At 39.8% G+C, this 18,317-nt stretch overlaps 1 protein-coding gene across 1 annotated transcript in view; it reads left to right on the forward strand.

The window, feature by feature from the left end:
* Positions 1-15,897: 15,897 nt before the first annotated feature.
* Positions 15,898-18,317, forward strand: part of prex2 (phosphatidylinositol-3,4,5-trisphosphate-dependent Rac exchange factor 2) — a 240,000-nt gene continuing 237,580 nt past the window's right edge. The window contains exon 1 of the mRNA XM_037534146.1: positions 15,898-16,344. Within this exon, the coding sequence (XP_037390043.1) occupies positions 16,216-16,344 (129 nt within the window). The 5' untranslated portion in view covers positions 15,898-16,215. The remainder of the gene's footprint in view (positions 16,345-18,317) is intronic.

The following is an 18,317-nucleotide window of genomic DNA, read 5'->3' on the forward strand; positions in this document are numbered from 1 at the left end:
AGCTGGAAAACTAGCTGCAGCCTTACAGCTATTACTTGTGTCAGAAAAATCGCTGCTGTCGGGACCAAACCTCCCAAAAAAGTATCTCCATTTTTGGCATTTTCCAGTTTTTTGACATAATTTGAAATAGCTACTTGCCCTTCATTATGTGTCAAAATTTCATGATGAACGGACCACTTGAAATGGTCCAAAATTACATGGAAAAACAAATGTATCCATTTACCTCCATTAATAATTAAGAATGTTTTACTTCGTCCTGTAAAGTAGTTAAAGTTTTTGGAGATATGAGGTTTTGTTCTGACAGCAGCGGAATGTCAGAAAGGTGTAAAGTATTGGTTGAGCCGGGGCTGTGCATATCCGCTCTGTTCCATTGTGTTTTGTGTTGTTTGTGTGGCAAGGAAAGAGTGGTGAGGTGAATTGGATTGTTGTTTCTCCAGCATAAGTAAAAGAGGCAGTACTGTGTCACTCTGAAATACTGAAAGCTAATGTCTTTCTGATAAAAAACATTTTTAAATTAAAGGAAATTTTGTCTGTTCTGCAACTGTACTGCAACGGAACTGTGGCATCCCACCTATGACCCTGCTGCCAGGTATGGCCATGCAAAACAGCCACGCCAAGAGACTCTTGGGAAGTGCCTCGCTGGCATTAGGAGAGACATTTATTGTAGATAAGTTAACATTTGACGATGTATTGTTTGTGCTATTCTGAGCTGGGTTGTGGGATAGTAAATGCCAGTGTTAGAGCCTACAGTGAAGGGGAACTATTTGGCTAGAAGTGACCGTCGCTACCCTAGCTTGATTGGATAGCGCTGAGCGGCAGTCCTCCCTTGTTGCTTGTTCAATAAAAGAGCATTCGCCTATAAAGCTAAATGTTTCCTGTGTCTTCTTCTTCACTGATGCTGTGATATTATTGTCATTTTATGATAAAGAATAAGTCACAGTATATTTCAAAGTAGAAATATAAATAGAGGACTTCTACTTTTACAAAGAAGAAGAATAATGTAAAGTTTGGTACAAGTAGATATGTAGATTTTCACTCAAGAACAGGATTTGTGTACTTTGTCCACAAGAAAACAAGTAATGGAAGTTATTGGCAGCTTGTAGCCACCAATTAGCATTGTGCAGACTGTATGCCTAAATCATCACATATTTGCCTCACTCTGCTTCAAATTCGTACTTATGTGGTATATATGGCTTGATTTCAACAGACTTTGATAGAATAGCCTATAGCAGGCTTGTCAAACTGTGGATCTTTCAGGCCAGCCAGAATCGGGTGGGTTTAACGAGGCAGTATGCAGTCTTTTCGCCTGCCAGGACTGGAGCCTGACACATGTGGCCAAAACCCATACACAGTATTGTTGCTTCAATTAAATAATGACTCAAGTAGAAGTAAAAGTGAGCGAGTACAAAAACACATTGAGAAAAATGCATCAGGTCCAAAACTATTTAAGTAATGAATTTCAATACAGAACTGCAGCAGAACTTCTTACTACATCCAGGATCCATTAGCATAGGAAGTGAAGTTGGTTACGCTGTTTTCTTTTCTTTTTTGGACCTTTGGGGGGGGTTACAATGATTTATGATGCATTTGTGAAATGCATGCTAGGTACTGTGGTGTTGTGGGAGGACAATGACAAATGACAACACAAAAAGGATACAAAATCATGAATCGTGCCAAACCAATGAGGCTGAGGAATGCAATGCTGCACTATAAAATATACAACCCCAATTCCAATGAAGTTGGGACGTTGTGTAAAATATAAATAAAAACAGAATACGATGATTTTCAAATCCTTTTCAACCTATATTCAATTTAATACACTACATAGACAAGATATTTAATGTTCAAATGGATAAACTTTATTGTTTTCTGCAAAAATTCTCTCATTTTGAATTTGATGCCTGCAACACGTTCCAAAGAAGTTGGGACAGGGGCAACAAAAGACTGGGAAAGTTGAGGAATGCCCAAAAAACACCTGTTTGGAACATTCCACAGGTGAACAGGTTCATTGGAAACAGGTGATTGTTATGATTGAGTATAAAGGGAGCATCCCTGAAAGGCTCAGTCGTTCACAAGCAAGGACGGGGTGAGGTTCACCACTTTGTGAACAACTGCGTGAGCAAATAGTCCAACAGTTTAAGAACAACATTTCTCAACATGCAATTGCAAGGAATTTAGGGATTTCATCCTCTACAGTCCATAATATCATCAAAAGATTCAGAGAATCTGGAGAAATCTCTGCAAGTAAGCAGCAAAGCAGAAAACCAACATTGAATGCCCATGACCTTCGATCCCTCAGGCGGCACTGCATTAAAAACCGACATCATTCTGTAACGGATATTCCCACATGGGCTCAGGAACACTTCAGAAAACCACTGTCAGTGAACACAGTTCGTCGCTCCATCTACAAGTGCAAGTTAAAACTCTGCCATGCAAAGCGAAAGCCAGATATCAACAACACCCAGAAACGCCGGCAGTTTCTCTGGGCCCGAGCTCATCTGAGATGGAATGACGCACAGTGGAAAAGTGTCCTGTGGCCTGACGAGTCCACATTTCAAATTGTTTTTGGAAATCATGGACGTCGTGTCCTCCAGGCCAAAGAGGAAAAGGACTGTCTGGATTGTCATCAGCGCAAAGTTCAAAAGCCAGCGTCTCTGATGGTGTGGGGGTGTGTTAGTGCCCATGGCATGGGTAACTTGCACATCTGAAGCACCATTAATGCTGAAAGGTACATACAGGTTTTGGAGCAACATATGCTGCCATCCAAGCAATGTCTTTTTCAGGGACGTCCCTGCTTAATTCAGCAAGACAATGCCAAGCCACATTCTGCACATGTTACAACAGCATGGCTTCGCCGTAAAAGAGTGTGGGTACCTGACTGGCCTGCCTGCAGTCCAGACCTGTCTCCCATTGAAAATGTGTGGCGCATTATGAAGCGCAAAATACGACAACGGAGACCCCGGACTGTTGAACAACTGAAGTTGTACATCAAGCAAGAATGGGAAAGAATTCCACCTACAAAGCTTCAACAATTAGTGTCCTCAGTTCCCAAACGCTTATTGAGTGTTGTCAAGGAAAGGTGATGTAACACAGTGGTAAACATGCCCATGAATATTTGCAAAAAACAATAAAGTTTATCTGTTTGAACATTAAATATCTTGTCTTTGTAGTGTATTCAATTGAATACAGGTTGAAAAGTATTTGCAAATCATCGTATTCTGTTTTTATTCATGTTTTACACAACGTCCCAACTTCATTGGAATTGGGGTTGTAAGATAGTATGCCAAATAGCATATTAAATGCTAGTCTTAGGCCACATTTCTCCTTTAAATACATTTACCTGCATTCGCCTCTGGATTACAGTGAGTAGAAGTACAAATATTATATTGGACACTGACAGTGAAGATGTCATACAGTTCATGCGTTCAGCTCGAATGACTTCTCCAAGATCTCCTCTGAAGAAGATGGGGTGCGGTTTGACAAACTGCTGGGAATAAATGGGACATCTGCCTAGTGATGTATTTCATTGTAATTCAAACCCAGCGCTAGCTCTCATCTGCAGATGTGATAAGGTTTGCAGCAGAAAACCAGCCTGCTCTGGATTTTACTCAGATGCATGCATGGAAGCAGAGGCAGATGTTCATAGAGGTGATGATTGCAAATTTGTAATTCAGCGTGAGCCATGGAGTGTTTCTCTGCATGCTGGCATATATGCATGTATGTGTGCTTTCATAGATTTTCAGGATAAAAACATCCTGACCTTCCAACAAGTGACTTTTTGGAATTAAATTTTTTTTTTAAATAATTTAAAAAAATCTAAGAACATCCTTCATTTATTTAATTCCGCTCAAAACACCTATTTAGTACAAGTTACGGCACTTAAAGTTTTCATATTTGAGAGAGAGGATCCACAGTTATACATCCACTGTGGGAAGACGTGATGCTGTCAAGAAGACCTTACTGAGTAACGGAAATAAACAAAAAAAGAAGAATTCAAACAAAAAAGATGCTGGTGCTCTCAGAACAATGGACTGACCACCCCAGAGTCCAGACCTCAACATCACCGAATGTGTTTGGGACTACTTGAATCATGAAAAGCAGAAAGTTCAACCAAATTCTAAAACTGAACAGATTTCTTTGAAAACATAAAAGCAAGTCTCCTGAAAAGGACAGAAGCTGTAATAAAACTAAAGAGTGGACACAGCAAATACTGAAAAAATACCATGTTTAGTTGTTGAAGCCTTTGTGTAATTTTCTATTAAAAATGTGTTTTACCTTTGAGTATGATGTGTGATATGACACATGCAGCTACAGTGTTTACATGAAATTAGGGCTGATATGGCTTAATGGACAAATGCATTTACACAAACACACCTGCATAAAAGCTGCACACTTCCTGGCATCAAGCCTGGTATCAAGTCTATTGCAGTACTTTAATGCTGAAGGATCATTTTCAATATAAATAAAGGCATTGTCACATACATCACTGCACAAATCAGACCTTGACTAAATCAACACAAAGATGGATTTGCACTACTGGCCATGTGGGTGTAATGTAGTCAAGTTGCAGCTGTAGAGATGCTCAAACAAGTCTTGTGAAGAAAAGCATGTAAGAAAGGGTTGTTATATAAAGTTTTCAAGGTTTTAACTTGGCTGTTACACTTTGTGATTATTAAGGTGAATTCTGTACATTAGAGCTATTTTAGAGCCATAAGGTTCAAAGGTTCACTTTAAATAACTTTACATTTTGCACCACTTGAATTTGCAGATTAAACAGTTTGAAGTGAAACATTTTAATTGTACTTGTTATTTAGTTATGTCAATTGAATGTCTGCACTAATTTATTGATTTAATTTGAATTTATGCACTAATTCAACTAATAAACCTTTACTGTACTATAACTTCAAGTCCAAGCTTAAATTTGTTCAACTCTTAAAAACCCAAGCATTGATTTTTTTTATATATTTTTCATGTTTTCCTTTTAGGAAACCACAAACCATTAAAAGTATGAAATTACTGTAAATGCTGAAAAACAGCAAGCATGTTTTCAGTGTTTCAGAGCTGTTAAGTTAAACAAAGTTTACATTCATTTAATGTTAGTAAGTCAATTGCAAGATGATGAATTCTTACATTCTTTTATATATAAACAACTTACTGATGATTGTCAGGAAGTTAGGCCAATCAGTGAGCTTATTAAAAGAACTGCATCAGCACTCGATTAGTCAAAACAAGGTGCAAGCATGAGGAACTCTTTTTGGGTGTTCAGTCTTGTTTACTATTACCTCTGTTACTCAGCCTCATAACACCTAACTGATCCATCAAGTCTTTACCTCAGAGGACGTAGGTCTAATAAACCATTTTTACCCTGTAGCTGCATTCCAGCAGAAATATCACCACTTGAAGGGTGTCCCCTTGCATCCTCACCACAAAGCACATTCTCTTCTCTTGATTGGGGCAGATCACTCCCACCTTATCACACTTAGCAAACCAGTCTGACTGGGCCCAGCAGGAGGTCCAGCAACTGTTTGAACTAGGCTTGGATGGACATTGCAGCATCTCACCCAAGTACTTACAGAGCAGCTACAGCCAAGTCAATGCCTCCACATGGTGATTTCATCTCTGATGGCCATGCTGTTCCAGAATGTTGAGAAACTTTGGCAGGCTGATGTAATTCCCTACCGCAACGAAAGGCGCGTATCTCGGTCACAGCAAGAGCAAGAAGTCCTGGACCTGTTACAGAGTAAGACTAACAGAGTCCTGGTCAACGGTACAAGTTATTTCACCACTCCCTTGCTATGTAAGCAAGACATGTCTTTCCTTTAAGCTCCAAAAAAGGCAGTGATGCCCCATCTCCAGAGTACAGTGAAATGCCTATCAAGAGGCCCTGAGAGACCAGCAGCATACAAAGACAAGATCAAGAAGCTAGAAAGAGCAGGATATGTTCTCAAGCTCCTCACTGATCCTGTCACTCAACAAGAAGAGGCACGGTCTGTTCCACATCAAATGCTCCAACACAATGGAAAGCACTGCAATGTTTTCACTTGTTCCTTTAAATTTAGAGGCTATAATCTCAATGACTACCTTCTACCTGGTCCAACATTAGGTCCCTCCCTCATTGGATTTTCCATGAGTATGTAGTGTTCCATCACCAGGTCCATTTTCAATCTGAAAACAGACATCTTCGGTTTGTATGGCATGATCTGCAGAGTGACCTTCTGTCCACTGTCTATGAGAGGTAGGTTCTGCCATTTGGCACTACTGGTCTTTCATGTTGTGCTGCCTTTATTCTGCAATGCTACATCATGGAACATCTATTCCACAATGGACAGAAGCTTCTACATGAACAATTGCCCAAACTTAGAGAGATTCTTGCTGCTGGAGGTTTTGAGATTCAGTAGTGGGCCCCCTATCAGCCTAGATTGGTGTAGAATCTATGGATGCACAGTCATAAAAATGCTAAGTCAGAAGCTGTGGGATAAGCAGCTAGACTGGGCTCATCCTGTGCTCTTAGAAGTTATACTGAAAGCCTGGGAAATTTGGGAAAGCTAGCTTTCATTACTGTCCCATATTAGCTTTCAGCTGTGCTATGTGTCTCCAGATACTAACCAGTCTACCATTACCTAACAAGTTCATATCTTCTGTGATGCTTTAGAGCAAGCTTATAGACCTATTTCCTTTTAAACTGTAAAAGGCAGGGAAAGCTGTTTCCTCTATCAGTCATCTACTTACCCTTTAAGGTGTATCTCCAAAATTCGACAACTCTTGCAAGTTATCAGAACCATTTGTGTAAAACCTTATGCATAATAAAGTTTTAACACCATCCTCTGCACATGATCCTGTAGTCATGGATTCTCATAATTCTGCTACAAGACTACTAATAAAAGGCTATGACTATTCCATCCAGAGTGAGTCTTCTTCAACTTTGGAGGCAGGTCTTTCAGCACTGACTGCAACTGCACTGAATGTTGTAAGTGGAAGCCCAAAATTGTTGTCCCTAAATCTACAAACCTACCTCCTGCCTGGTTCTGGCTTCCCAAGCTTGCCTTCTACAGCACAGGTGTGGACTGTTTTGGCCCATTCCATGTAAAGATAGGATGATGTGAAAAGAGACGGGCTATAATTTTTAAATGTCTCACCTAGAGCTCCTCACAAGTTTAGATAACAACTCGTTTCACCTAGCCCTGAGAAGATTTATAGCATTTATAGCATAGTACCCTATTTGAGTTGCTTTCAGAACAGGACATCAATTTCCACGGAAATGAGCAGGACCTAAAACCTACTCACATAGCTCAGCCTCAAGGTCCAAGAGCTGCTTGCAAAGCAGATCTCTTTCCAGTTAAAACCACTAGGAGCAACTCAATTTGGTGGTGCCTCATTCTGGGAAAGAAAAAATTCAAATGGTGAATCACCATTCTTCCACTCACTGAAGAGGTGGAAGTAGAGGGAAGCCTAAACAGCAACCCAGTGGGTCTCTGACATTGCTGGTCCTGACCCATTGACTCCAAATCTTCTTATGCAACCCAAAAGAAGTCAACTTCTGGTCAAGTTTTGTAAAGTGCAACCTTCCAGAGCTTCAGATAAGACAGAAATTGAAAGCAGACCTGGAGAACTTGGTCTCAAGGTCTGTAGTTATGATTGTCGAGCTATAATTACCACAAGCTTTGGCTGATACGAAAGCATGGTAAAAACTTTTCCTGGAGGCTGCAGCAGAGAAACTGCAAAGACAAGTTTCAAAAGTTTGCATGTGCTGTGGACTGTTTCCTTCCTTGTGTGCATTAACTGACAAGATGTAAGTTCCAATGTTCACTACTTTTACTGCTTGGTGTTAGTGTTTGTACCCATGTATGCTTCGCACTGAGCTGCTCTATCTGTATCTATATGTTCCTGGCTACATAGCTTAACATACAGAGGATAACTGGTTATAGTTATACATTGGTTAGTGGAAGTCTGAAATGCAGTTAATGTTGAGTGTATTTTTCTATATGATTGGCAGTTAATGCTGCAGCACTATTAGTAGCCTGCTGAATGGTCTCTAAGCCATATGCCTATATATATATATATGTTATGTTGACATATTTCTTTAGTCTGTGTTTCCAGACAAAACATACCTCAAGTAGTCAAGCTACTGTAAGCCATTGCCCTGCATATGCTGAGCTGAGCTGTGACCTGAGAGCTGTAATTGTGAGACTTCAGATGGAGCAACAATTCAAGCAAGGATACCAGTGACCTGCATCCTGTTTGGAGTAATTACTTCCCTTGCTGTGAGCACTACTGCACCTAACCAGCACTGAGTACAGTCCTTTATTAAAGTGTACCACAGTAATATTTTGAACTGTTGTGTAAATATACATATGCTGTAAAAATTACATGGAAGCCTGCGCAAAACCCTCTATTCACTGCAGCAAAATATCTGATTCAACTTAGGAAGAGCTTGAAAATGACCTGCTGAGCTGGATGAGGAGTGCTGGGGTGGGGAATCCTTGAAACTGTACAGGGCAGGGGGTCCACAGGACTGTAGGTTGGATGTGACTGAAATAGAGCAAGGTGGACTCTTGAGCGAACAACGCCCAAAAGTGCTCAAGATCGAGAGCCGTGATGGCATTTTTGCCACAAACTTGTGTGTGCACGTGTTTTATTTACTGTTTAAATTATTTTTACTTTCAGTATAAAGGGGGAAATGGTCAAAGATTTATTTGCAAAACTGTCACATTGAATAGAACCATTGCCTTTTGTAAAGAACCCTTGAATAACCATCTTTTTTAAGAGCGTAGAACTCATGGTTCTAAATAGAACAATTCCCTTTGCTATATAACCCTTGAAGAACCAATTTGTGCAATGTGTAATAATGAAAAACGTTAACTTGTCTTACAGTTTTGCTGGATGAAAATAAGGCAATCAGTTTCCTATTAAATAGAATTCAGAATTTACAGTATCATGTTCGCCTAATGGTGCAATTATATGAAGTCATTTGGTGGAAACATTCATGTATGTGGCAGCAGGTTTGTGCAGTCCTCACCCTTCTAGGTTGGTGGTGCTTCCAGATTCCAGCTGAAAATGTAGCTTTTTTCCAAGATAAAAGGACCAGCATTAAAATACACTTCAAAAGTATGTTCTCCTTGTTGCAATGTTTGACATTATAAAGCCACTAAAATGAGAAAACTACTATATGAGAAAACATTGACAACTGGGAGTTATTACTTATGCTTGTTTTGCCACTTTAGCTCATAACCTAGTCTCTCATCCAGCTACAAACAAAGCATCTACTGTTTTTGGAAAATATATAACTATATAAAAGCACTCTCTGGCCGAAATAGGACTGTATATTAAAGGACTCTCCGGCCAAAACAAAAATGGAACCATTGCTATATCTATAAACACACTTACTCACACGCTCCTGAAGTAGTCTCTGGAGAAATAGTTTCCAGTTTAAAGACTCCCTTACTGATGGTGGATCTTAAAGATGGGAGGATCCTTTGAAAACTCCTTTGATGTGGATATTAGGGGGTGCACTGTTTTGAAATGTGTGGTGCTGGCCTGTTGCTGGTTTAGCTTTAGTTGGTTTTGGTGGTCACCTGCCATGCTATGTATTACTGCCTAGAGGAGGAATGTCTCATTGTCCCCATATAACTGTAATAACGTCTAAGCATTGCTACACTGGAGACAATGGATCATTCAAATGAAAGGAATGAATGAATGTTGTACTAAAGACAGATTGACTGTTTTCTTTGACGACTGAGGTAAAAGCTAGAAGGTTAGCTGTTGATGACTGACAACTAATGCTAGCTTATGGTTATTAGCCTATAGCTCAATGACTAGGCTAGCAGTAAAATTGGTTGACATCACAGGTACTTGCCATGGCTGTATTGCTTTCTTTCTCACAAGTTCTTATTTACGACTTCATAAACACAACTTAATATGTGTTCAAGTGGCTTTGGTTGGAAAGAAGATAGACACTGGCAATAATGCTTTTTTTATGTTTGTTGCTTTTTCAAATATGATCAAAGTGATATAAAATGATGCAGTCTGTCAAATAGGTTGGTTAGTGTAGTGGTTAATACCTTTGCCTTCTACACTGTAGACTGGGGTTCAATCCCCGACCAGGGCAAGCACCCTACACTATACCAATAAGGGTCCTTGGGCAAGACTCCTAACACAACCTTGGCCTCCCTGTGTAAAATGATCAAATTGTAAGTCACTCTGGACAAGAGCGTCAGCCGAATGCCGTAAATGTAAAAATCAATTAGGCTATTTTAGGCTGGACTCTCTTTCAAGGTAAAATTTGTTTCACCTCTATTGATGTATAATGAAAAGCTGAAATAGCTGCATTTGGTTAAGCAGAGTCCAAAATAAAACAGAAAAGATTTTGACCATCTGACCAGAGGTTGGTTCAGTTCTATATAGCACCAAAAAGGGTTCTTCTATTGTTACATTGTCAAGCTTGTTGCAATAGAAGAACCTTTTTGATGCTATATAGAACCCTTTTCAAAAAGATTCTATATAGAACCATGTAATAACACATTCTCCATCAACGTGAACCCTTTTCACGATGCAAAGAACCCCTTAATCATGCAGAGGGTTCTTTGAGTGTTCATGTTTCAATATAGAACCATTTCTTTACTACAGAACATTTGAAGAACCATTTTTTCAGATTGTAACTTCATAAAACGTTGCTATAAACTCACCGTAAACTCATGGAACTGAGTTACCATCCAGTTACCAACTTCTCCTCGGATGGTCAAAATCTTTTCTGCTTTATTTTGGACTCAAAACCAAATGCAGCTATTTCAGCCTTTAACAGTACATTAATAGAGGCGAAACAAGACCAAGAGTGCATCAACAAGAGAACCAGACTTATTTTTGGATAGTTTTGGATAAACTAAGATGTTACACTGCAGAGCCAGTCAGCAGTTCAGTAGGATTTGAGTGGGTCTTTCACTTCTACTCAAGCCATTATTTTCCTCCACCACAGAACGGCTTTTCTGGCCCTGAAACGGAACAGTGCTTAACCCCAGTGACCCCGAAAAATGTTCAGACATTTGCGCCATTCTTCAAAATGCATTCAATTTATTGTGGTAGAATGTCAAACCAAGTGGCATTTGTTTTAAACAGACCATTCTAAGACCTTTCAATAGACGATGCAGTTCAGATCATTATTTCTTTGCAGACTTCTGCGGGTTTAAATCTAAAGCGTCTTGGTACACTTCTGAGTTCATGATCCCATCAGCGAACACAAGCTCAGTGACCCCCTTGTAAGAAACACAGCTCCAGAGTTTGACATTTCCACCTTTACAGAGGCCTTAGAGCAGGCGTTCTTCAGGCTTTCTCCAGATAAAGACTCATAAAGAACTTCAATTAACTTTACCGATGATTAAAATGCAAAGAAATTTGGGGACCACTGCACATGAAGTAAAAGGAAAAACAGATTTTATTGAAGTGAGCCGTGGAGCCTCTTGTAGACTGTGGAACTGCATTTTTCAGATATATACCACAGCACCGCCCAGTGGCCACAAATTGATTTGCACTGCAATTTTTCACACTTTTATTACCCAGGTGACCGCTGGGATAGGCTCCAGCACCCGCCCTGAGACCCTGAGGGAGAAGCGCTTAGAAAATGTGTGTGTGTGTGTATTAACCAGGTTGAACTGCATGGGTAATGTGAGTATGTCATCTGGTACATCACATTGCACTTTGCTGCGTAGTGTCTGTGTATCACTGTTACAAAGCTGTGCTCCCTTCATCACTAATTAAAAAGGTCTGTGCCTCAGCAGCTACAAGAGGTGCTTACAGTTTTTCAGTGCCACCAAGCAGCTACCAGTATACATACACCAATCGGCCACTTTATGAAGTACATCTCCTTGTTTCTACACTTAGTGTCCATGTTAGGTGCACTTTGTAGTTCTACAATTACAGACTGAAGTCCATCTGTTTCTCTGCATACTTTGTTACCCCCCTTTTACCCTGTTCTTCAAAGGTCAGGACCCCCACAGGACCACCACAGAGCAGCTATTATTTGGGTGGGGGCTCATTCTCAGCACTGCAGTGACACTGACGTGGTGATGGTGTGTTAATGCGCTGCGCTGGTACGAGTGGATCAGACACAGCAGTGCTGCTGGAGAGAACCGTTAATGAATGGTTCTATGGAGAACTGTTTTTGTGAAGAATCTTTTTTTTTAATTGAAAGAACCTCCACATAATGTTAAGGTTCTAGAAAGAAACATTAAACTGGTAAAGAATCTTTGTTATCTCTGACATTGTACCGTATCCTAATATATTATATTACACAACCCCCTGGTAAAATTATGGAATCACCACACTTGGAGCAAATGAACAAAACACAGAAACGACATGAAATTATTTTTGTTTAATAATTGAATTGAATTGTTCTGGCTTCGTGAAACAGACCTCAAACTAATTCAATTCAATTCAATTATTTTAATTAATGGCAAACATTTTTACACACCAAGTCAGATGAATTCTTTGAGGCATGGACTTCACTAACAAAAAACAGTGTCCTACATTAAGCTGGTTCCACCTTCCTCAAATAGCTGGCTAACAGCCTTGAAATGGACCGATTTTTTCAACTTCCACCATAAATTTTCAATCTGATTGAGATCCAGACTGTTTACTGGCCATGTGATTGATACACTTCTTGTTCAGTGGCCTCCAAAATTTCAATGTAATGTGTGTATTGACAGTTGAGGCAATGATTGCCATCTCTCCTGCTCCTTTCCCTGACATACAGCTCCATCTATAACTGAATGGGGAAATTCCATTATATTCTTCAGACAGTCATCTTTATACATTTCATCAGATTGACGCAGGAGTTCCAGCACCATCTCCTTGGTCAATGCAGATTCACCGTCCACACTCTATGATTGCTTCTCTTTAGCCCTTTGCCGCCTTGTTTTCTTATGGCTTTTCTACATATAAATCCCATTTCATTCGGCCCATGTCTTAGTTCTGTCACGAACACTGACTCCTGTTTCCGCCCATTTGTTTTTCATTTGTTTTCATTTTCTATTTTCAAGGCATGCTGCTTTGCCTTTTCTATCCTGAAGCTTTGATGTGTTCTGTGTGTTTTTACCTGCATGTTTTCCTTTTATAACCTTCCCAATTTGTTTAAACCTGCACCAAATTTTAGACACAGCCTGACTGGCAACAGCCAATATCTTTGCCACACTCCAGGTTTGATTTCCCTTTTAACTGCAGACTGATTTCCATTTCAGACTGGTGCCGTTATTTGTTTTAGAAGTACAAATATTAAAAGTTGATCCCATATTTTGTTTTCCTCTACTTGACCTGGAAAAAAAATGCCATTAATTAAAATGATTAGATTTTATTTGTTGGAGATACATTTTTAAAGCCCAAATATTTGGCTTTTAAAGAAGAAATGTCATATCTGTGATTTGTTTATTTGCTCTGAAGTAAAATGGCCTGTACGAACACCCTCAAAGTGTGCTGATTCCATCAATTTTGCCAGGTGTTGTATATCATATAATACTTTAAAACCCAAATCAGTTCTTCTAGCTGTGTTCATATAAATAGCCACTAGAGGGCAGTGTCTAATAAGGATCTATTGCCTGCCGCTCCCTGCTTCTGTCTGCATATATGCATTTTATATTTGTCTCTTATTTATTTGAGATACATTTATTTGCACTCTTATCTGATATATAAATGGGTATAATAACTATATATATTTTTTTTATTATAATGTGGCTGTGTGACATGTGTACATGTCTGTGGGTACATGTGTTTTCTGTACATATTCATGGCAAATTATATCTTAAGTAATAATGTCAGCAGGTTAATGGCCCTGTTCAGCAGTCATCCACCACTTTAATGGTCCAGTTCTTTAATGGGCAAGAGACTGGCCATTGAATAATGGACATTTGACTGTGCTGATGTAGTGGGTTATTTTCACTTGGCAGACATTAAGAGGGCAAGCACTGGGGTGAGTGCAGTGGAGTCAGAAAGCTGCTGATGTCACTCTTCAATACGACTGGATTTCAATCTGTAGGTTCAAACCGAAAGCCATGGGAAAGTAATCCGTGCTTCAATTACTCTTCGAGATGATGCAAAGTGTGAATGAGGATGCCACTGCGTAATCAGATTAGTCTGCAGCATTCACAATCATAAAGGCCTAATTATCTTTCATTGCGCAGTCCACAAGAATTACTGCTCATGTCCAACATCACTATGGCCTATTTGTTTCACTGATAGCCAGTAATACGCTCCACTGGACTGCATACAGCAAAGTGGGGATCAGCCGTTCGCTTCAAGGTAACTGAGGCTCTTTCCGTGTCTTTCTTTTACAAGAAATAGCCTGATACGGAGCAGACTCGGCTTAGTGAAGAGAATTGGGCAGATGTTAGACACAGTGTGTGGTCTGTTATAGTGATATGGTGCCCTGGGTGTCCAGGAGTTAGGACTTTTTGATGGTTTTGTCCAGCAAAGTTCACATAGTTACACTCCACTGTATGTTTTTGATGCGTCATGTGTTCCTTTGAAGTGTCTAGCAAAGCAGTAATTAAGAGGACTTGCATCATGGAATACTGAATTTTTCCAGCTTTTTGGATGTAAAGAGTTTGATGTAGTATGTAAACATTAGTTCAATACGTACCATTCTCTCTGACATTCTATCTTTGAAAACAAAGCTGTGAAAACAGCAAGTTTACATATACACCCCCTTGCCATCCTGCAGACGTTTGGCCTCACCCATTCACACTGAAGTTATAAGGAGTGTTTCTAGGGACTACATTATGAATGAAGCTCTGGCCAAGCAAAACAGAGGTTATTTACAACACGTCTTAAAGGCACTGTAACACACTGCCTGTCACATACACCCACACAAATACTGTACCAGTAATGGACTTAATTAAAACACAAGAAACATGTAGGATGTGGTCACATTAATATCAAGATGCTTCGGGCATCCTGCAAGAGAGTCTTTTCAGGAACCGCAACAATGTGATTGTGAATAAGGTTTTCAGTATCTTTGCTCATATTTTATTATCATTCCACACCGTCCTTCTGCGGGTACTTTGAAGTTAAAACAGATGTACATGTTGCTGAATATAAGGAGCTGAATATGTTAAAGAGCTCAGGTCATAAAAGGAGGCTCGATCATTCTGTCTAGCTCAGCACTTTTTACTGAAGGCCGTCTATGAATGATACCCACACAATGGCTGTAAATAAAACATGAATTACCATTTCATCACATTCAACATTCCCTCCCTCGTTATTTATTGATGTCGCTTAAATCCGTGGGCAAAAGATGCCTAATGTAAGTAATATGCACTATACTGGAAAAGAGCAGCGCTGTGAGTCCAATTTCCAAATGAAAAAATCTTTATTGAAAAATGATTTAACAGACTTTCATTTGAACAATATTTTAATATGTGGAAAATATTACAGTGAGTTTTATGTGAAGAAGTCCATTAATGTGGCATATATATATATATATATATATATATATATATATATATATATATAGAAAATTTATTATAATTTTTTTTTTGCTTGTATGTTGCGCAATATAGTTTGTTAACACTTGTTGATACTTTTTACTTTAATATATATTTTATTAACATTTTACATATACTGTACACATTAGCATATATAACGCAATTCCATTTTTAATGAGCTTTACGTGTATTTCATTAATGAGTAATTTTGTTGTAGATATATATTATGTTGAATGGAATGTGTACAGACAATCTGTATGTATATATAATATATTCGACTTACTGTTCATGTGGCTGAGAGGTACAGTACAGACTGAGTGTGGGAAAGTGCTGGACTGTAGTTTCCCCCCCATGGCAAGAGTGTTTCCCCTCAGCTCCTCAGTGGGCTGGATGAAGGGAGGATGGAGGGCTGAAGGGAGTCACATGGACCAAAAACTTTCTGACTGATGTCCACAAAATCACTGTTGCTTGTTTTTTCCTCTCTGAGACTTACTGCTTCACCCTGAAGCGCCCGTTAGGAGCTTCACCCTGCAGTGCGTTAGGAAGCTAGTAAAGTGGACTTCAGCGTTAGCTTTAGCATTGTTTATGTTGTTTTGTACTAAACTGTAGCGCCACTGCGGTGAACTTCAGCCTTTTTCCAGCATGTTTTCAACCTGGAGGCTCTCGACGGACGGTTCGAAGTTGTAATTTTTGACAAAACGGACTCGCACGAGTGGTTTGGTCGCTTTTACTCGCACAGAGAGGAGTTATAATGACTGAGGAAGGTAAAGCAGAGCAGCGGACTGAGAGCACCGAGAAGCAGCTGCGGCTGCGCGCCTGCGTGCTGGGGGAGCTCCTGAAGACTGAGCGGGACTACGTGAACACGCTGGAGTTTCTCTCGGTATGTCCATCACACTGTCCACCAAAAACGCAATTTGCCGTCCACTTCTACATCCTATTATATGTAGAGCGGGCCAGGCCTCTTTTCCTCACAGAGGAATCGGTTAGTCCAGCATTATCCTCGCTAACAGTGACTGAACCCCATCCATTCATTAAAATTATGCAAATAACCTGTTGGCAGTTGCTGCACCATGCATTCACATTCAAAGTTAAAGGGGGAATCTATTCTTTTTCAAAAGTGTCTGAATAAATTCGTGATTAAGATGTAAACAAAGGCACTTTGGGCTGGTTTAATGTTAAATGGTTCATTTGTGGGCAAACTTACAGACTTATATTTTTACAGTGGTGGTGATAGGAACCAGGGGTCCTGATGTCTACAACATGAAGATACCAACTTTATTTACTGTCCAAAACCACAAGTGAACCAACAGTGGAACTACACACTTCTGAGCCTCGATATGTAATGTTAATAATGATAAAGTAGTGGTAAATCTGGAAAAAGTTTTTTTTTTTTTTTTTTTTTTCGGGGGGGTATTTTGCCTCAGAACAGTCATTCCCAGCCCTGGTTCCAGAGGATCCCCTGCCCTGCACAATTTAGTCTAACCCCTGCTACCAACACACCTGATCCAACCGAACCCGCTATTTAACAAGCCCTTCTTGAGTTGAAGTGGGTGTATTTTGGCAGGAAAACGCAAACATGTGCGGGGCAGGGGGTCCTCCAGGACCAGGATTGGGAACCACTGCCTTAGAACATCCTTCATGTATCCCTCCACAGTGAATAGATTAAATTAAGTTGATTGCATTACATTTTAGGCCAAAACGTAATCATAAAGCTATCATAAAACAATGTCTCAGACACCAAGCTCATGTAATAACTGCCTGAACGGGAGCTTTTAGAGGCAGACGTCTGCTTCTGATCACCACCACTGTGAACAATTCAGAATTTGTAAGTTACTCGGGAATGAAGCATCTCACACCAAACCACTCTGAATGACTGTGTACATCTTTTCTTTGACAAATCAGCGGAGTTCCCCTTTAGATTTTGTACTTTGTACAGGCTTTCTATCCCTCTAGCCGAACGCTCTGGGCATGATGACCATAGGCTCCTGTGTGGCTGCTCCAGAGCATCTCATTCAATTGGCAGTGCTTTACTATGGAGTTTATAAAAGCTGTAAGTGCGTAATTGAACACTTGTGTCAGCAATGGGTGCACATTAAAGGGCTGATTTCACTAATTAGAAGGGCCGTCTACAAATGTTTGGACATATTGTACGAGATGTGCTACAACAGCACAACATGACCAGAAGAAAAGGCTTGGACAGCATATAATGCCAAGAGCCAGAGGAAAAAGTCATTTGCTCAAAATGCTGCTTATTGATGGCTCAGGAGACTTGTTGATGGCTTTAAAAATGCCTTGAGAGCAATAGCATTAGACAAAAAGGGGACATGATATACAAGAGAGATAAAAGAGAAATGTGATTGTTATTATGGGCTCTTATTATGGGGTATGGGCTCTTTTTCTCAGAAGAAACATCTGAGCTGCAGGAGGCTTGAGGAGACTTCTCCTTTGCATTGAAATATGAACTCATTGTTGTCTAGAAGAAACTACTGAGCTGTTAAGGAGATCTGTTTTTGCTTTTTCTTTCCTTTGGGAGGCAATGCACTATCCACTAGATGTAATGAGTAAGTGAAGACAGCGAAGGGGACCCTGGTCAAAATACACGGTTTGTTGATTTTATAAGTTGACATGTCCTCTACTGGGAACAAATGTAGAGTTTTCTGCAAATTCTAGCGCACAATTTTTATTTACTTACTGATTTAGCAAAATTATACAATATAAAATGTAAAATATGCCGTGACTTTCGCCACATTGTGTGTTTTTCCCAGTATGTAAAATTCAGCAAATAACAGTAATTATGCATTAAAATGTGCAGAAGTGGGTTCTTCGAGTAGCTTTCCCTGATTTCCTGCAGGA

Source organism: Pygocentrus nattereri, chromosome 24, assembly GCF_015220715.1.
Source record: "Pygocentrus nattereri isolate fPygNat1 chromosome 24, fPygNat1.pri, whole genome shotgun sequence".
NCBI lineage: Eukaryota > Metazoa > Chordata > Actinopteri > Characiformes > Serrasalmidae > Pygocentrus > Pygocentrus nattereri.